Here is a 21,164-nt window from a genome sequence, read left to right as displayed (position 1 = left end):
GTATCTGTGGCTGTATGAGGCCAATATCCACAGGGCACACAGGCGATTCCCAGGGGTTAGAATACGATAAAGGTTTTACATTAAAAATACAGACCCACCGTGAGGTGCAATGGAATGAGGAGGACGTGTCTGGTTTTATACATAAAATAATGGTGGCAAAAGAGGTCAAAACATGGGCAGGTAAGGGTGAGCAGCCCTTTCAGGGTTCCTTTCACAAAGGCAGGTCATTTCACAGGCCCAAAACATATAATAATTGGAAATCCCTGCCCACCAGCGGGTCGCCCATCATCTGCTGGAAATACGAGGCCAACAAGTGCACTTAGGGGGCCTCTTGTAAGTTTCAACACATATGTTCCACCTGCGTGGGGGAACCCAGCAGCTGGATGCAGATGCAAGAAAGAGCAGCAAGGGTACAAGAAAGAGAAAAAAACGACACTGGTTGCTGGGGGACTAGAAAACATGAGCAGTTACCAGCTAGACGCATTCCCCATTGACATGCACCACCTCAGCTGGCTAGCTAACAAGTATCATAACAAAGAGTGCGCAAGAATGTTAGTTAAAGGTTTTGAAGAAGGATTTGTCATACCATGTGAGGGCCCCTTGCACACGGGCAACCCCCACAACCTAAAGTCAGCGCTGCAGGACCCAGAGATAGTGAGGCAGAAAATAGAAAAAGAGATAGCCCTAGGTAGGGTCGAAGGGCCCCTCCCCCGGTACCAAAGGGACTAGTGATATCTCCATTGGGGGTGGCGCCCAAGAAGTAAGCAGGTCAGTTCAGACTCATTCACTACCTCTCCTTCCCAGAGGGGGAGTCAGTCAATGATGGCATTAGATCAGAGGTATGCTCAGTGGGATATGCGACGATGCCATTGATCTAGTAAGGGCAGGGGACCATGGTGCCCTTAAGGCTAAAACCGACATTGAGTCTCCATTCCGTCACCTCCCGGTTCACCTGGTGAGTTATCACCTGATGGGCTTCCAATGGGAGGGGGAAACTTAATCAAGTCATCAAACCAGGAACATTTATTGAGCGCACAAATCACCCGAAAGTCTCATGGCGCTGGCGGACGACTCGGAATTGTCAGCATGCACAGGGTTGAAGCCGGACTGATGGTCGAACAGCCATGTTATTAATTCCCGGCGAAAGTAGTTATGGTCAGAGGTGATGCGTAGGTATAAGGGCAGTTTGTTCCAGAGGGGTGGGCGCAAGAAAGGAAAAACCCCGTTTTTGACAGTGCGCACTCTGAAAGGAGTGAGGAGGGATATGTTACTGGACCTTAAAGGCCTGTTAGACTGGTACTAGCTGAGTTTTTTAGTCCAGTAACTAGGACCTCTACCATACATGTTTTTATGTGTTAGGCATAAGGTCTTAAAGCAGGTTCTCTTCTTCACTGGCAGCCAGTGAAGATGTCTTAGGCTGGGCGCTGAGGGGGATCCAGATGGAAGATTTAGCACCAGCCTGGCTGTTGTGTTTTGCAGGACCTGAAGCCTGGAGAGGAGATCTACATTTATTGCTGTCAGCAGAGCAATGCCGTAATCCATACGGTTGATAATCAATCCCTGTACTAATGGTTTCCTGCCTTCTAGCGGGATCCATTTAAACACTTTGCGCAGATTGCGCATAATGCCAAAACAGGAGTCAATTATATGGTTAACCTGTGTTTTCATTGATAATTGGTTATCAATTTGGATTCTTTGATTCCTCACTGTCGGCTTTGGGGCTGGGCAAGAACTGAGGTTTTGGGGCCACCAGTCATCAGACCAGTGCTCATGGGCCTTACCAAAGAGTACTATCTCGGTTTTGCTTCCATCTAGTTGTAGGTGGTTGATGTTCATCCACCTATTTACGTGGGCCATGCAATTCTTAAAGCGTGATTTTGTGTCCATAGGGTCAGGACCAAGAGTGATCAGAATCTGAGTGTCATCGGCATATGACACTACGTCAAAGCCATAAGATCTGATTACCGTGGTCAGTGGGGTCATATAAAGATTAAACAATGTAGGGCTCAGAATAGAGCCCTGTGGCACTCCCATCTTGACAGGCCTACTGCATGAAACTAAATCGCATATCTGTACTGCAGTAACTCGATCTGTTAGATAACTCTTGAGCCATTTCAGGGCCTTCTCCCTGACACCAATCTCCCAGAGCCGTTGTTCAAGAATGCTATGGGGTATGGCGTCAAAGACAGCTGATAGATCTAGCAGGACAAGAATGGATGACTGCCCTCTAGCCAGTGCTAATCTGATGTTGTCTGTAACTTCTACATACTTTGATAAAGCAATGCCCATGGGATGTTCAGTGTCCTGCGCATATTTTGAGCTATTTAGCACCATTTTTAGGGATTGAGCTAGACTCAGTCGCTGGAACGTCCAGACTACCAGAGGCAAAAGTAAGAGAATTCAGAGACGACATTAGAAACTTAAGCGGTAGGGAGATGACAACCCTTCGTGAGTTACAGCAGCTTATTGGGAAGCTCAACTTTGCAGCCAAAATCATCCCTGCCAGTCGGGTCTTTGCAAAACGCCTAACTCAGTTAACTGCCGGGCTCACACACAAACACCACCGTATTAGGTTGAGGGCAGGGGTCAAGCATGACCTCATCATGTGGGACACATTTCTAGTGAAGTTGAACGGACGGTTAATTTCGAGAGCAGGTTGGGTGACAGCCAGCCATATCGTCCTGTTTACAGACGCATCAGGCAGCACAGGTTTTGGGGCAATTCTAGGGGACAAATGGTGCACAGGGATTTGACCCGGCAGCTGGCATAAACTGGGAGTCACTAGCAAGATCACATTTCTAGAACTGTTCCCCATCATAGTCGCCCTGCTGGTCTGGAAGAAATAATTGTCGGACATGAAGCGGACGCTGTGGTCCAATAACAAAGGAGTAGTGCAGGCAATCAACAGAGGGACAGCCAGGTGCCCTGACACATTGAGGCTAATGTGTCGCTTTGTTCAATTACAGTTGGAAGGGAACATAGAGCTGAGAGCATGCCATGTACCGGGGGCGGAGAGCGAAGTGGCGGATGCCCTCTCCCACGCACAGATTAGCAGATTCAAGGAGCTGGCACCAGGGGCAGAGAAGGGCACTACGCCCTTCCCAGAAGACTTATGGTCTCTGGTGGAACGGATTTGTAAAAACTAGTGAATCAAGCCCTCACCCACCAGGCAGCCAAGCGCTACAAGAAATACGCAGGGACAGTGATGCGAATAGGAAATATCAAGACCCAGGGCGATGCAGGTAGGTCAAGAAAGGCTGAGGAGCAATTCATTCAATGGGCATTCATGAACACAGGGACCAAGTCCTGGGCACAGGCTCACCTATTAGCAGTAGCACACTTCTCCAAGCTAATCACGGGACAGGACCCCACCGCCTCCTATTACATCAAAGCAGCAATGAAGGGTTGGAGGCACTCAGAGGGTTTAAAAGTGGACAGCCATAGGCCCATAGACTTCACTAGATTGATTTTACTCATGGATGCATTGGGGGAAATAGCAAAAGAAACATGAGCTGAACCTGTTCAAAGCAGCCTTTGCGACCGCATTCTTTGGGGCATTTAGACTTGGCAAGCTAGTGGCCCCAGCTAGGACAGGCCCTGCAGAGCACTGCCTACAGGTAGACAAGGTCAGGCCCAGAGTGGCGGAGGTTGAGCTGCGGCTGAGACAGTCAAAGACGTGTCAGGCCAGCAAAGGCACGATAATAAGGCTAGAGTGCATCATGGACCCCAAATACTGCGCAGTATGCTGCCTCCTAACCTACATGGCATCAAGGCCGGAGGGCCCCCCGTTCAAGCATAAGGATGGTAACCTCTTAAGTAAATTCCTGTTCTCAGCAGTGATGCGCTGGTCCCCGTGCAGAGCGGGCCTCCCGCCAGCGGCCTTTGGTTCACATTAATTCAGGATTGGGGTGGTGACGACAGCAGCCCAGCATGGGATGTCTGAGAAAGGGATCAAAACCATCGGCAGATGGCGGTCCAAGGTATATAGGACCTATGTAAGGCCCCAGCTGCTGTAAGCAACCCAGGCAGCGCACATGAGAACGTGGTCGCCTAACATTCTCCTGACAATGTGATTATTGCCTCAGCAGGATGGCGGCAGCCTTGGCAGCTATGGTTGGTGAGTCACTTTTGTTTTCCGGATTAATTCATGGTGGCAGTGGAGAGGCCACAAGCAGAGAGGTGGGCCAGTCAACACATGCATCCGATGGTGGGGTCGCCCGGGCATGAGATGGGACCAACTATCAGCAGTGCTCAAGGAAGTGTCGACAGACGCAGCCTGGCACCCAGACATGCTAATAATTCATCTGGGTAGGAACGATCTAGCCCGGCGGGGGAGAAAAGAGCTACTCCTCGCCATCCAGGCGGAACCAACAGAGGCAGCGTGGTGCTTCGGGAGCACCGTCATCATTTGGTAAGAACTGATTAGCAGGCTGGTGTGGTGTGAGGCGGCGTCACATACAGCGATTGAGAACTGTAAAAGGAAACTGAACATCGCTGTAAGCAAATTCTGCATGACCAACGGCTTGGAGAGCATTAGACATGGGCTCATCCACCCAGGTCGCCCAGAACTCTCGTATGGGATGGGGTTCATCTATCGGAGAAAGGGATGCGCATATTCTGGAGCAACCTGGGGGGGGGCGATGTTTTTGGCAGGCTGCACATAACAGAGGACGAAAATGTAAACTGACTACACAGGTGGGGGAGCCGCAGGAAGACGGGAGCCTCCCTGGTGGCATGGCGAATTCGAAGGGTACCTTTTGTTGGTTTTGGAAGCACACCAACAGGGCGGTGTGTAGAAGAACGGCCGCTCACTTTGGGTTGGCTTACGGCAGTGTGAGTAGGCCTGACAAAAGGTGGTAGCAAACAGATGGCGCTCACAGCCCAGACCGTGCCATACGGCATGGCACAAAAGAGACTAACAAGGTAGCGAGTTGGGGTCTAACTCCGGGGAGAGGCTACCCCCCACTCAAAGGGGCGTGGAAACCAACAGAACAAACTACAAACTGTCAGGGTGATTTACAACTGTGATATGTAAATGAGTTATGACAAGCAAGTGATTTATGACCAACAATTGATTTATGGCTGATTATTTAGAACTATAACGCAGAATGATTTACGGCAGCAAATTTATAACTGCTCGTAACACAATGATTTACGATACACCAATAATTTATGACACATGATTTATGATGAGCTACAAAATGATGTATGACACCTGTTTTTATGACGGCTCATGATGATGATTTATGACCCTGTCCATAAAAATATGTCCAGGGGAATGACCAATGTGTAGGTATGTAAAGATAATAAACTGCAGCCAACAAAAACCACAAAAAGTGTTGCTATCATTGGTAATATATATATATATATGTAAGATTTGCATGCGATCAGGGAATGGGCACAGTGCGAGTGTTACAAGTCCGATGTCTGTATCCCGCTGTTCCCCATGTTACTGCCCTCTTCCTGCTATTAATATCCCCCTTCCCCATCCGCACCAATTCAGTCATAGATTTTAATATTATGGGGTGATACATGCCAAGGATCGAAGATTTGAAGCCACCACAGGTTTGGGTCAGATGTCTGTCCCCTCCTCCACACACAGCTGCTGCCAGCGGGTTACGTTTCTTGCTGTTTATTCCCTCCCTCATAAATCAGCTTTCTGGGAGATAAACAGAACGTGTGAGCTGAGGCAGACTAACCTTTCCAGCCATCTCCATGTTCTGCATACACTTCATGATAGGCATATCAATGTAACCAGATCTCAACAGTCCAAATTTGTATTGGTTTTTATAGGCTGATTTTCATTACTCTTACAGTTGCACCACACAGAATGTTGTAGTGCTTTTGACTTTAAACGAGGAACTCAGCGACACCTGAGAATCACTCAGCAGCACCTGAGCTCTACCACAATCAGCACACCACCTTAATATTATTCAGTCCCAGCGCAGCACCACCTCAGTACGAGCGCAGCACTACCTTAGCACTAGTACAACACCAGTGCAGCACCCCTGACTACTACCACAGCACAACGTTAACATTAGTGCAGCACCACCACCTCAGCACCAGCACAACATCACTCAGCACCAGCATCTCCTCAGCATCAACACCACCACACCACCTCAGCATCACTCGTCACCACCTAAGCACCATCACATCATTACCAAAGCACCACCAAAGCATCACTCAGCACCACCTGAGCACCACCTCCGCACAAGCACACGACCACCTTAGCACTACTTCAGTTTGACCCAGCATGATCGGAGTACCAGTGCTGCACCACCTCACTATGAGTGCAGCACTACCTCGGCATCAGTGCAGCACCACCTCTGCATCAGAGTAGCACCAGCACAGCATCATTCAGCACCACATCAGCACCAGTGCAGAATCTCAGCATCACTCAACACCACCGCCTCTGTATCAGCACAGCACCACCTCCGCATCAGTGCACCACCATCAGCAAAGTGCCAACTCAGTACCAGCACAGCCCCATCACAGCATCAGTACAGCCCCAATGCAGCATCAATCCAGCATTAGTGCAGCACCAGCACCGCACCAACTCAGCATCACTCAGCACCACCTCCACATCACTGATAAGGTTGTTTGTTTGTACATAATGTTTACTTGGTTATATATAAGGTAATAAAAATGCTTATAACACTTTAATATAACTTTTCAACATGCTGCACAGCAGCCACACTGCTCTACAACATTGCTTAAACACATTGGCAAAGCCAATAGCTCTGGCAAACCACTTATAAGGTCCCAAAGGCGAGAACTATTGGCTATGCCAATGCTTGTTCTTTGAACTCTGGGAATGCAGTCTTTGTTATTCCATTATAAAACAGGACATGGCCCAAAATTGAAAGAAAAAAAACCTGGACGGGATATGGTGTCTTGATGCATTCTTGTCAACACGTAAGTCACATATCTGCCCTCCTTTATTTATTTATACTCCTATCATACAATTTACCTACCACGTGTATGTTTTAAACATTTACAGTTGTTTGTGTTGTTGATATCTGTGGAAGAACGTGTGTCCTGTCCAAACTACAGATCTTTCAGCGTACTGTCCTAACACCCTATCTGCCTGGCTCTGGGCCATCTCTGAGCACAAGGCTCGTGGGCACTTGGCACGTTTCCTCTAACAGGCCAGCATGCTAGCCATATACCAGAAACCATGTTGCCTTGCCACTCTTGTTCACTCATTCAATGGTCATCACTCTGCCACACTCCTAGTTAGGCTGCTGGCTACCCTGTGTTTTGATAGGGGATTACTGACGAGTGCTGTGAAGCTCAATGACGTTCCCACAGCTGCTTGTAATGTTTTATTGACTTTATTTAGTATGACCTTGTTGTCTGGCAGGACATGCATCTTTTTATCCTTTACAAATCCTTGCTGTTTACTCGGAGTTTATAAATATACTACATGCACACTTACCACCCTCTGCACCAAGATCTTCTCCGGTAGGAAAAATAGTTTCAACATTCTGGACTGGATTCAGGAATTGATTTATTTTCTACTGTTACACGGCAGAACAAAATCAATGCGCTTCGATTCTCAGCCAGGAGTTCAAATGCAGAAATATATCTCTGCCCTGCGTCTCTGATTTCGATTCCATCTTCATGACTTTGGAAATCAAAGTTCAGTGCACAGTGGAGATTGTAGTGCAAACCTATTCTTAAACGAACAGTCTGCGCATTATTCTTTTGAAATAATGTTGGTATGTAAAACACCAACTTAAACTAAAACTGTGCAATTGTCAATATGGGGATACAGTTTTCGTGTAGGTTTTTCACATTAAATTAGCAAGAACAATCTCCTTTTCCATTTGTTTTATGTAAGTCACTTCATTAGTGGCCATCTAGTGTCACTGTCCTTTATCTATTGCCTTCCTGTTCTTTTCATATTGACATCAAATGTCTAATGAGCATGATACCTGTTCCATCTTTTATCGTTCAGGCCATAAACTCTTAATTAAGCAGTGTGCAGGACCCTGTTGTGGGAGTAGAATTTGTACATGGCTCTCAGAACCAATGCAAATCCTTGAGAGCCCGACGCATAGGAACCACGCATTGCCACTGCTGAAGTGTGGAGAGATCGACATATACCCTCGACTGCGTTGAGAAACCCAGTGCATTGCACTTCGGAACCAACGCATCTCGGCTCGGTGCTTCATCTTCAGAACCGACGCATTGCCATCACTGCGTAAAAAAAAAATCAATGCATGATCTACTGTGTAATCGACATAGATGCATTGTTTGACTCCTTCCTCGACGTTATCGCATCTCGTTGTTGACAGCCTGTGCTCTATTGTGGTTGGCACGAACTATTGACATTTTCACAGTCTAGCGCGACCAGATAACCCGCATTGGTGCTTATTGCTTCAAAGCACTGGAACGCTTTTTAATCTTTAAAAATTCATACCGACTCCTACTCATTGGAATTTTGTTGTTTTGTTCTCGATTTACTTATAAAATTGTCTATTTTACTAAACATGTGTGGAGTAATTTTGTGGTATTTTCCTTGCATTACTGTGTATGTGTGTTGCACAAATACTTTACAAATTGCCTCTATGGATACGCCAAACTTCTCTGTGCCAAGCTACCAGAGGGTGAGCACAGGCTATCTTTTAGTGTTTATCTAGCTTACCCTGACTAGGATTGTGGTTCCTGCTTGGACAGGGTGCAATCCTTTGGCAACCAGAAACCCAGTTTGGTTAAATTGTTAACCACTGCTTCTTCGAAGATCAATTCATGGGTCCATTAAGAACTCTTGGATATGATCTTCTATTAGAGGATATAAATAAGGATGTGCTAAAGATATATGTAGGTGCTGACATAACTATAATATACCGCTTACTATGTCATGTGATAAAAATAGAATTGCATTTTCGGATGTGGAACTGTACTCTAAAAATACTCGAATAGAATTTAATGCACGCTACAAGTGCACATCTTAGATTTCAAATCAAATCTATCCCTTATGGGGAAATTATTTAAATCAGAAATAAATGAAGTCTGGATTTTCACCTAGCATGTGCCAAGAGAAAAGTTTTATTACACGAGGATATGATAATAAAGATATTATGGATCAACTCAACGATGGTTGAGTTGATCATGGAAATGTGTTTCCTTCCTATTTTGCACACCAGTAGCCAGGGTTCTAAGGAGTTAAACTCGGGAACGTCAGACAAATGTGCAATATGTGGATGCAAGGAATGGTGCAACTGAAGGTAGCAAAAATTGTGGTGTTTGTGCAAGAGCAAGGAGACTGCAGTCGATCGGACATTACCATCCGGGTCCCCTACAGCACGTCCAACAGCATAGATATACCTTTCAAATCCCAAACCCAGAAACCCTTAGAGTCCCCAGTATCGTCCCTACCGATAGTGGGGGTCATCTCAGTAGGTTTTCTGTGCTATCAACGATCCCTAAAGGTTTCCCACAAGATCTTCAACACCCCCTTACTCACCGAAGGCTTCTCTCTCTTAATTAAAGCGTCCCCAAAAGTAAACAGATGTCAGCACAAAGTCTACTTGTGACCCATGTTTATGCAGTTTGATGTATTTCCACTGTGTTTCTGTATCATGAATGTATACCTAATACACATTCAAGTTTCCATTGTGTTAAATAGATGAAACTTTGTTGAGTACAGTGCTACTCATAGAATAAGACTTCTCTTTCTCTTTTTATATTCTATCCACCTATGCCTCTCCTCTCTATCTTTCGCTCATACACTGTCTTTTACTCCCATTTTCGCTCTCCTAATCTCACCCTAGCTTTCTTTCTGCATACCACTCTTAATTTCTCTTCTCTCACTCTCACACTGTCCAATCTCCCATTTATTTTTTCTTCCTGTTCTTTCTCTCTGATTTGCCTTCGTGTTTTCTTTCTAATATATGTCTCATTTCTGTTTCAATCTTACCTTTCTCTTTTCCCCTCTCCTGTCGTTGACCTCGTCTTTCTGTTTCCCCTTCCTCTCTCTCCTTTTCTCCTTCATTCTCCCTCTTTTCTTGTTGCATTCATTTCTTTCCTCTCTACTATATTCTCTCTCACACATATGCAGTAATACTCAGTTTCACAACAAACTCCTCCTTTCCATTTATTATTGTGACCCTTGAGTTAGCCAATATCAAAGGCTTTTTTTAAGTTTAGCCACGCCACACAGCATGGATGTTGTACAGCGACACTTATTGGCTTTGCCAATGCTTGTTACTGATTGCAGCCTTCCATGTAAAGGTATATGCAAATGATGATGATATAGTTCTTGAGGAGATATCTGGAAAGAAACAAAGGGGGTTTCCAAGCATTTGCTTTAAAGTCTGAAGTGTGTGTGTTGAAGTCATAAGCTAACAATCAAATTGACCTATTTTCGAATAACAGTATGTATTTTCATCCACACCTCTGTCTCATGCATTCTTCTTCCCTACACACCCCATTTTCTTCAATTACATTTTCCTAGGCGATGCACTGATCGGGGATTTAAGATACTTCCCGTTTTCCAACTTTTAAGGAGGCATTTGAAACATTCCCGTTTTATAAAAAGAAAATATTATAATAAATGTGATCAGCCTTGTGTGTGTTTTAAACTCTCCAGCTGACACTTGAGGCACAGTTAGCACTACTTGTTAGCACTAATATGTTTGAATAAATAAAATGAAGGGTGGGAGGAGTACATATGTCTCATCTTTGGTGCTATTTAACATGAGACGTGCATATTCATAAAGCACTCAGCACAAGAGCTGCTTGGCTGGGATTCAAAACTGCTTTTTATACACAACTCTTTTTGAAGTCAATTATTTCGATTACGTGGTCATCTATAAAATGAGGAATACTAACGGCTCTTACGAGAGAAAAAAAACATGTACTGTTGGATGCCGATGACCAAAGTACGCTTTCAAAAATCTGACAATCCTGAGACTTACTTCCAAATTAACCGTGGGTCAGAGGCTGGGGTGAGAAGTAGAACAACAAGAAGAGATACCAAAAAGCAGCATTTTTGTGACTGCAGTCGATTGATAATCTGCAAGGAGGAGATACATAGCCTCTGGAGCGCATCTTCTGACTCTAGGTCTAAGTTGCCAACTTTGGAACCTGGTGATTTGTGTCTAATCTAGTTTTCTTCGGCAAATGACTGAAAATTGGATGATTCTGTACAACTGCTTGATATCCCTATACCTACCACAAATGTAAAAATGCAAAATGTAAGGGGTACCATGTAAAGTGTACAGTAATTGTGTAATTTACAGCTCTGGATCTATAGGGGTTTGCAAATAGACTAGAACTCCAGAGTTTGATGTAAAAACAGTAGGACACTCAATTTTCGTCAAATCAAATACGCGAAACGTACTGGGGGTGAATGTACCTTAAACTTAAAGCTGTTAGCGCCTCTTTCGCTTCATAATTACTCATTTACCTTACAACCTCGAAATCCGAGTTTTTTAACCGAAACAGGCAGCCACGGCCCGTATAGGGCGTGCCATCGGGCGGTGACGTGGGCGGGGGAAGGGCAGGGTGGGAGGTTGTAAAATTCGGCAAACGGACGATTTCAGCTAAGTAACGGAAAAAATCAATATAACGAATTTCGTTGCGCGCGGTGCATCGCGCGTAACATAATTCGTTTTATTTATTTTTTCCGTTACTTACCTGAAATCGTCCGTTTGCTAAATTTTACAACCCCCCCACCCTGCCCCTCCCCCACCCCACGTCACCGCCCTGTGGCACGCCCTATACGGGCCGTGGCTGGAAACAGGGCTTCAGTGTATCCTACAAAAAAAGAAAATCATTGTGGCTCCATGACGTATGCAGCAACGGTGTGACATGTAGTCATAAGGAACAATCCACATCAATGAGAACGGGACTATGAGAGAAGGTAGGAATAGCCATACTTTCCATCACACTTTTAAAGTCTCAGCAGAAAGATGGTACTGCCAGAAAAACAATATTCAGAATTCCACAGCGAAGAGAATGGCATCAAACTTCGTGACTTATTAGCAGTGGGATGCTCACAAAAGAAACTGCTAACATCGAAATGTTAGCAATTTGATAAATAGATTCATCTGGAGAACACAAAACGATGCTAATTAAAGTTATTGTTTCATGTAAAGCAATCAAAACAATTATGTGACTTTCGAATTCAGTACCTTCCTTTGCCTTCGTTCAGCAGCAGCCAATTGTAAAGACATTCTCTCCTGCATCTTCCTACAGTGAGCCATGACTATTTCCAAAATGGAGATGGGGTTGGTACAGATGGGCCTTTTCTGTTTTTCACCACCTGCCTCATAGTCTCGCTGGAGAGCCAGAAAGGGGTCGCTCAGGTTGAACTTCCCATAGCGATCCTGGACGAAAGCCTCCCTCGTCCGTGCCTAGAATACCAAAAAAAGAAGCGAGAACATGTTACTGACATAAGCACGGAGGAAACACGCTTTCATGAGCATAGACACTTACATGCTTTCAGATATAGTGACAGTAACCAAAAGTCAGTAGATATGAGTGGCTCTTGCAAATCACTATTGGCATTAACAATATTTGTGTTTATTGTACTAATGGGGAAAACGTGTCTGCTTTGAGGAGGACATTGCTTTTTTGACCTCTGTTTTATGTAAGTCTAGCTAGAACAGCACAGCCGCCAGACCTGGTGAAACATCCATCACCTTTATTTCTATACTTTGCAGCTGGTATAGCGCCCTCAAGGCCAGGAGACAGGGAGAGAGAGCTGTGTGTAGTAAATCAGTTATAAAGTAATAGGACATATATATTGTACAGTGGGACTTGAACCAGATATCGAGTAGTCGCCCGATTTAACAAAAATAATGAGGGTATAGTGGAACATGAGTTTACAAACTGAACGTAAAACATTGCACTAATATTTCAGAGATAAACAGCAGAGTCTCACCAGACGTGTGCTCGTGTAGTCAGTGCATCTATTAATCAAAGTAATGTGAGGTGGGAAGTGTAATATTGTTTACTTACGCGCATTCTGTGAATAGCTCAAAACAGATAACTCTCTTGGCACCCAAATCAAAGGATAGACCAAATGAGGTGTAGTGAGCATTATCTTCCAAAATACATTTGCGCCATTAAGGATAATGTTATGTTAGTGGTGATTTAGAACGCGCGCGGTTACTCTGAGGAGTGTCCCGGCGCGAGCCCAGAGAGAACATGAACAGAGTAAGAAGATAGAGGCAGAAAGAAACAAGCTTAATTGAATAGGAAAGTTTTGAGTTTTTTCCTGAGCTGAGTAGGGTTTTGAAGGCTACAGAGCTCAGGGGGAAGAGAGTTCCAAGACTTAGCAGCCAGATAGGACAGGGAGCTGCCCCCCTTTCTTTTCAGACAAATTCTGGGTATGGAGGCCAGGCCCATGTTCGATGAGCCTAAGAGTCTGCCCGGAACATAAAACGAGAAACGTTTCCTCAGATACGCCTGGCAATACTCGTAGAGCGCTGCATGGGCCGTGACTACGGCCTTGAACATGACCCTAGCTTTTATTGGCAGCCAACGCAAGTTGCAAAGATGCTGCCTCATGCTAGTATGTTTGGGTAAGTTAAGCAGCAGCCGCACGGCGCCATTCTGCACAACCTGCAACGTATCCATTAGGTAGCCCGGAAGACCCACATACAATGCATTCGTATAATCGAGACGGGAGGTGACCAAGGCCCGGACTACCGTTTCTTTGGTGGGGGAAAGGCAGCAGGGCCAAGAATTTTCTAAGAAGCTTCAGAATACCGAAGCAGTTGCCAGTCAGTTTACGGATCTGGTTGACAAAGCTGAGTTTTTTGTCAAACCAGATCCCAAGATTTTTCACTAGAAGACCCGAAGGGGATGGTCGAGGGGCATCAGTAGGCCAGCAGTCATGCCAGAACAACGAAGGGAATTCCCCAAAGAACAGTATCTCTGTTTTATCTTCATTGCATTTCAACTGGGCAGAGGTAAACCAATTGAACCCAGCAGACAGGCAGATTCTGACGTGAGACGTAGAAGTCTCATGCTTTTTCCAGGTGAATAAAAGTGGAGTATCATCCGCGTAAGCTACCACTTTAGCGTCAAGATCCTAGTCTAGCTGGATTAGAGGGGTCATATACAAGTTGAATAACAAAGGAGTCGGTATGGATCCCTGAGGGACTCGTTTGCACAGCTTGTGTTGTAGATGCAAAAGGGGGGATCCAAACTTGCTGGGTTCTACCGTTGAGGAAGGACTTTAACCATTTCCATGCGGCACCAACGATACCTAGCCTCTGTAATTGAGCCAGGAGAAGAGCGTAGGGGGACAGTATCGAAGGCAGCAGACAGGTCCAATAGGACCAGAACTGCCCTGCCCCCAGCATCTAACATCTCCCGGATGGCCTCCGTAGTTCCCACCAAAGCAGACTCTGTGCTGTATGAGGCACGGAATCCAGATTGAGCTGGATACAGCAAACCCTGCTTTTCAATGTAGGAGGTCAGTTGTTTATTAACCAGTTTCTCACATACTTTGGCCACGCCAGGAAGTAAAGAGATAGGGCAATAGCTGGATGGGGTGTGGGGATCCAGAGTAGTCTTTTTTTTTTGAAGAACCAGCAGGGCCTGCTTCCAAGCGGCAGGGACCGAGGCCGAACCCAAAGATGCGTTAATCAACTGGTACACCAGAGGATTGATGGCTACAGCTGCGCGAGCCATGAGTTTGGCGGGACAAGGATCGAGAGGAGAACCAGATTTTAAAGAGGTCAAGGCAGCAAGGGAATCAGCAAGGGGCATGATGGAAAAAGAGGAGAAAACAGTTTCGGTGTCAGAAGCGGAATTAGAATCAGCGAGCATCTGCATGGTCTGGGCTACTGGTATGTTAAAAATTGATTGGAGCAATCTAACTTTATTCATAAAAAAGTCCTAAAAGCTTTTTGCACCAGGCGAGAGAGGGTGTGTGGGCATTGTTCATGGCTTTTGGGGTGACATAACTTTTAACAATGTTAAACAGTTCCTTTGCATTATTGCCCGACAAAGCGATAAGATTGGCGTAGAAACGTTTCGCTGCAACAATTGCCGTGTAGTAGGAATTTTGAGCTTTTTTTAATTCAGTCTTGTCATCTATGCTATAGTTCTGTCTCCATTTTCTTTCCAGCCTTTTACACTGCTGTTTCTGGCATTTAAGCAAAGGCTTAAACCAGTGTTTGGACAGAGGAGTATTAAGGCATCTAGAAGTGACTAGCAGCGATAGGTCACAGACCACCTTCTCAATCCAATTATTGAACTGCACCAAGGCCGAGTCCAGATCCTCATGGAGCTGTGGCTGACAATTGTCCAGGGCTATGCAAAGAGCCACAGGATCGATTTTGTGGGGAGTGCTACGTGCAACAGCACAGCGCGGCCTAAAAGAGGAGGGGCACTTGGCAATATTCCAGGAAAAGGAGATTAAATAGTGATCTGACCAGACAATTGGCTGCAGGGGGCTCACCAGCAGTGGCAGAATGGAACAGACTATGTCTAACATATGGCCTCCACTATGAGTCAGAGAGGAGACATATTGTTTAAGTTCGGTCGAGTGCATCAAGGCTAAGAAATCACGCGTATCATTCCGATCCAAAGTATCCATGTGTAAATTACAGTCCCAGAGGAGCAGGAAGTGGGAGTAACAAATAATTATCGCAGCTGATGTGATATTAAGGTGGACAATGGGATTACGGAGACACAGAGGAGTAGCTAAGAGTGAGAGGGGGTGTTGGGACATTTCCCCTCTCTGAAGGATCACCCCAAACCTTTGGCCTTCCTCCTCCTCTTTTTCTGACCTCCATTTTGTTGGGTTTAGGACTTTGGGCGCTTCACAACTTCTGCCCAGCGCTAAAATGCATGTGCTCTCCTCTCTAAACGTTTTATGATTGGTTTACACCGGTTGGCATATTTGATTTACTTGTAAGTCTCTTGTAAGGTGGTATACCATATACCTAGAGCCTGAAAATTAAATGCTACTAGTGGGCCTGCAGCACTGATTGTTTCACCCACAGAAGTAGCCTTTTAAACCTGTCTCAAGCCTGCCACTGCACAGACTGCGTGTACAGTTTACTGACACTTCGACTTGGCATTTAAAACAACTTGCCAAGCCTGAAACTTCCATTTTATTGCACCTACATTCCCCCCTAAAGTGGACATTGAATACCCCTAAGGGCACGGTGCTCTGTAAGTGAAAGGTAGGACATTTACCTGTATGTTTTTCATGTCCTTAATACACTTTTGAGCTGCAATTCCTGATCAGACAAGAGTAGCTTTTTCATGTTTTATATGTTTGGAATGGTAATGTCAAATCCTTTTTACTGGGAAGGTGAGGCTCAGCTGCATTCTGAGCACTCATCTGCATTCTGATGGGTCTTCATGGGCAGAGAATAATGAAACGGGCTGACACACTTTAATAGGTAGTGCCCTGTCCACACACAAATCACTGATTTACCCCCCACAGATAGCCTGGCAGACAGGACTGGGTTGAAAGGGATCCTTGTGCACTTGATATACGTGCTTTAAGGTAACCCCCTACATCAAAGGAACTTTTGGTAATATGTTCTGTGTCTCTGACCCCCAAAAATCAATGTATCTTGAACTGAACCTCTGTCAGAAGGACTGATGTGCTGCTGAAAGGACTCAACTGGACTGCTATTGTGGAAGGAATGCTTGTACTACTTGTTGCCCAGCCGCTTGCTGCTCCCTGGCTCTGCTGAAGGAGAGCTGGACTCTGCCTTCCCTCCAAGTAATCTCCAAGGCCTTGTTGGCTTGCCTCATGTTCTCTGAAGTCTCAGTGACTCAAAAGACTTAATACAATTCTGCTGGTTCTGCTGGACATTACCTTCTGTGAGTCCTACCCTTGCCTGAGGTGCCCTCTCTAAGTTCTGGGCCTCAGGAGTGGGTTCTGCAGTGGTTTTGCTGCAAAACCGTTGCATCGTCATCTTAGTGCCGATCGGATTTGATGCATTGCTCTTGAACATCAACACAGAGGCTGTTCGACGACAGCGGTTCTACGTGGCTTTTCGATGACACATTGGCTTCACCGAAGCAAAGCTCGATGACAACCTAAATGCGTGGAAAAGATCCTGCCCTCAGCATCAACGCTTTGCTCCATTAAAGGTAATTTCTTAGTGGGCTCCAGGGCCCGACTGGCTGTAGCAGACATAGGGCGTTTCTCAAGGAGGCTGGAAGGGTGGGGGCTGGTTTTACTGTGGTTGGGGTCGGTTTTGTTACTAGGGAGCAGTTTTGCAATGGTGCAGCATTATTGGTCCCAGTAACAAAAGGATCGATGCTTCACAATTTCACCCCACCAACCCCCTCCCCCACAGAGTGGCTGGTCCAACAAAATTGCCAGGGCTGCTTTGGGTTCCCAGTCTGGCCCTGGCAGGCCCTGCATGGGTCCTGTAGCCGGCTGGCACTCCATCACGGTCAGCCTGACTTCTAAGTACTGTTTTTGCATTTAATCTTTAGAAATTCATATCTCAACTTCCGATTGGAATTTTTTTTTGCCTCATTTTGTTCAGATAAACATTCTCTGTTTTTCTAAACCTGTGTGGAGTCTTTTTGTGGAGTGTTCATTGTGTTACTGTGTGTGTGTATGTTGCACAAATACTTTACACATTGCCTCTTTAGATAAGCCTGACTGCTCTGTGCCAAGCTACCAGAAGGTGAGCACAGGTAATCTTTTAGGGTGTATCTAGCTTACCCTGATTAGAGTGGCGGTTCCTGCCTGGTATAGGTTCATACCTCAGCCAACCAGGAATCCAATTTCCAACAGGGGGAGCGAGAAAGTAGTAATCGAAAATTAACATGGTTAGCCCCTTTTTGAAAGATCAAAAGGAGGGGATACATACAGTTAAAGGGAGGTGTAATTCTAAGCTTTAGCTATTAAACAAGGAATTGAAACAGCTGAGTGCATTGTTTTCTTGAAAACTTAAGTTTAAATTACTTGTTTGCCAGGCTCCTTGTGGGCAGAAAAACTGTGGCTATCAGGGCATAAACCAAGTCAACCGATGTACAAATACAAAACAATACATTCATTGCCAATGTTGAACCTCCAGGTGGGCATCAAAATTCAGTTGTTTGGCTTCATAGAATAATGGTCCGTTTCCAATGCATATAATAACTTCGTCATTTCGCAAAATATTATTGATTTACATTATTTAGACAATATTCTACTATTTGTCATCAAAGCAATTTTTTGAAATTGCAATTTAATTAGGCAAACGAAATTATTACATTAAAAGGAACTTGTAGGATAAAACAACAGTGCCAGTGCTAGTTAATGAAAACTTTTTTTTCTATGCGAGGGTCACATGCATCTCTTTAGTATCACTGCTGCCTTTGTTAAAGCTCCTTCAGTGAATGTATTTGTGTTTGTCTTGGATGTGGAAATATTGAGGAAGCAGGACTTTATTAATAGACTAAACCAAAGAGAGAATATGGGCACATCTTGGTCTTGGCAGAGGGTTCAGAAGAGTTCGCCATAAACAATGCTATGTAGGCAGCACCGCTCCCTAAACCTGAAAAATAACATGTATATATGTCTTCTTGAAGCAGAACACTAACATGAAAAGAAACACTGCATGTGTAGTATCTAAAGGCTCACTTGGGCTCAGAGTTTGTCAGAGCTTTCTAAACACGTTACACATCCAGTTCTATTTTTAATTTGAATAGAATATTTAGGCCCTTTTTCAGTGTGGGACAAGGAAGGACAGCAATGGATTGTTGATGGTCGATTGCTGAAGACTTTGTATGAGATGATGGGACTTCTGGGGATGATTTCTTGGTCTCAGGTTTGACTGTGTAACTGTTACACACCCCTATTGTTTCTAATACATGTAAAGTGGCCTCTGAGTCCACCTCTTTCAACCACTGGCCATTTGAACAACCTCTTTAAGGAGTGATTGGCTTCAGGCTTTGTCAACCACATCCTGGTTAAGCCCAGATGAGTATTGCTCTCGCCTGATGCTATTGGTCTATCTTTCCACTTCCAATGGAGTACTTGCATTGAAGTGCCTGAGGGGCAATGTGCCTCTGTGTAAGCACCACCGTCCTGGTTACTGCCTGCTCCACTTGTATCCACATGTGTTTGCTTCCTCCCACCAATCTCTCTGTTCTGTGTCTGGATCCTTCTGTCTCCCACACCTTCCTGGTGTTGCTCCTTCTTGTCCCATTCTCCTTCCTGTCGTGATCTCCTTTCTTTACATCTGCACCCGCCTTTTATTACTCCCTCTTCAAAGCTTTCTCTCTTTTCCTTGTGTGCTATTCTTCTGTCCCCTGCCTCCTTGTTCTCCCTCGTGCCACTCTCTACTTTTATGGATGTCACTTCTTTTTTTTCTGTGTGTCACGCATTACTCCTGCACCATCCTTTTGTTCCTCCTCCCTCACTCCCTTCCACCTCTCCCTCTTTCCGGTGTGTCACTCTCCATTCTTATCTGGTGTCCTTCCCTCGCGGTGGCTTCTTTGTAGTGCAGCCATAAGGAAAGTTGGTGTATAATTAATGCTGCCTTACCTTCATTACAGTCCGTTTTTAGGTCTCGGCTAGCGAAGGCTGCGCTTGCGCAGTCTCGGCTAGCGAAGGCTGCGCTTGCGCAGTCTCGCTCGCGAGAATTAATGACTTGGAGAAGAGGGGCTTGCACCCGCCCCTCTTCTCCCCTGTTCTCCATTGGCTGGCCTCTTGAATGCTGGCCAGCCACTGGAGAAGAGGTCAGTCACTCCATTTAGGCCCCGTCCTTTTCGGATCGGGGGGCCCCCGAATCCGAAAAGGACGCTGCCTTTCTCCGAGGCATTTCTGCTCTGCCTCGGAGAAAGGCGGTGGTGTCCCGGCGTTGCTCCCTCACCTGATCTCCTTGTTTGACGCTGTTAACCTCCAGGCTGCCCGCCGCGTCACTCTCGAAAAGGACATGGTACAGCCTACTTCGGAGACTCATCCGTCGATTTAGAAAAGGGACCCACTAAATCCAGTCGTGTGCTCGTCCGCTCCCCCTTCGTGTCAGAAAATCATAGCAGCCGTGAACCGTTCTAAAAAGCTGTGGAGACTTTCCAGTTGGTCTCACAAATGATACAATAATTTAAACCACAAGACCTATGCATCTTGAAGCACTGTAAATGACCTGCGTTCCTAGTACTTGCCATTACCCGTTGTAACAGTACCCGAGTCCCCGACTTCAGAAGGATTGAAGTCCGAATAAGCTTTGCCAGAGTAAAATAAACCGCACAGATGGTATGTATGACTGTATCCCCAGCGCAGCAGTGTTCACCAGGCCTGCTTCCCACAATAACCCGCAACCAGAGTTTCTCTACCCACCCCCAATCTCCCTCCCCCCCCCTCCAGTGGCGTAACTAAACTTGAGGGTGGGTCCCCTGCAGGCGCGCAACACCCATTGGCCTCACCGGGCTTCAGCCCCCCCTCCCCCCCCGTCATGTGTATCAGCCCAGCTGAGAGAGCCTCGCGGGCTGGCGTCCGTCTAATTGCAGCCGGACCCGAGTACTTCACAGGTCTTTAAAAGACCATTTACTCGTTAACGAGGCTTTTGTTGCGTTTTTTGCCCGCCTGGTCCCCTGCAAGGTACATGGTGGGGGAGCTCTCTTTCCAGGGGCCTGCCAGGGCTGGAGGGGGACCCCTGTCTGTGTTGGCTTATGTTACGTCACTGCCCCTTCTCCCCTTGACCCTGCTTCTTCTTTTTCTTCCGCCTCGCCTCTCCTTCTATTTCAACGTCAACTCTATCCTCCCATCTCTCTTCTATTCTACTTCCCGCCTCCTCCTTTTCTCTCCCCTTACTCGAGTCTCTTTCCCCTCGTTTATTATCCTTCCTGCATGTCCCCATCCTCTGCCCTCACCGTCTCCCATCCAATCCTCTTTCTCCCCCTATTTCCTTCTCCTAAGTCCCGCCCACGTTTCCTCCTCCCTACCTCGCCACCCTCTGACCCCCCCCCCATCCCCTCTTTCTCTCTTTATATCGGCTCCTCCTCTTCTTCCTGGAGCCCCTCTTCTTGTCCCGTGTTGCCTTGCCCCCCATGCTGCCCCTCTGCTGGCTTGGGGGCGGGGCCCCGTCGGCTCTAGTTTCTGGGCTGATCATGGCTGAAAGCGGACACCCCTCTGGGCTTTACTTGTGATGAAGTTTGAGTCAGTTGGGCGCACACTGCGCCTTGTGTGTAAACACCCCAGGAAGCCCGGGGCTGCGGACAGACACACACCC

At 46.1% G+C, this 21,164-nt stretch overlaps 1 protein-coding gene across 2 annotated transcripts in view; it reads right to left on the bottom strand.

Annotated features, from left to right (window-relative positions):
• The window catches only part of CTTNBP2 (cortactin binding protein 2), a 636,925-nt gene that overhangs the window by 413,720 nt on the left and 202,041 nt on the right, over positions 1 to 21,164 (bottom strand). For both annotated transcript variants that reach the window (XM_085653125.1, XM_085653124.1), the window contains exon 3: positions 12,144 to 12,365. In XM_085653125.1, the coding sequence (XP_085509251.1) occupies positions 12,144 to 12,365 (222 nt within the window). The remainder of the gene's footprint in view (positions 1 to 12,143; positions 12,366 to 21,164) is intronic.

The sequence above is a fragment of the Triturus cristatus genome, chromosome 4_1 (genome assembly GCF_964204655.1).
Source record: "Triturus cristatus chromosome 4_1, aTriCri1.1, whole genome shotgun sequence".
NCBI lineage: Eukaryota > Metazoa > Chordata > Amphibia > Caudata > Salamandridae > Triturus > Triturus cristatus.
This window is presented reverse-complemented; position numbering and strand designations above follow the sequence as displayed.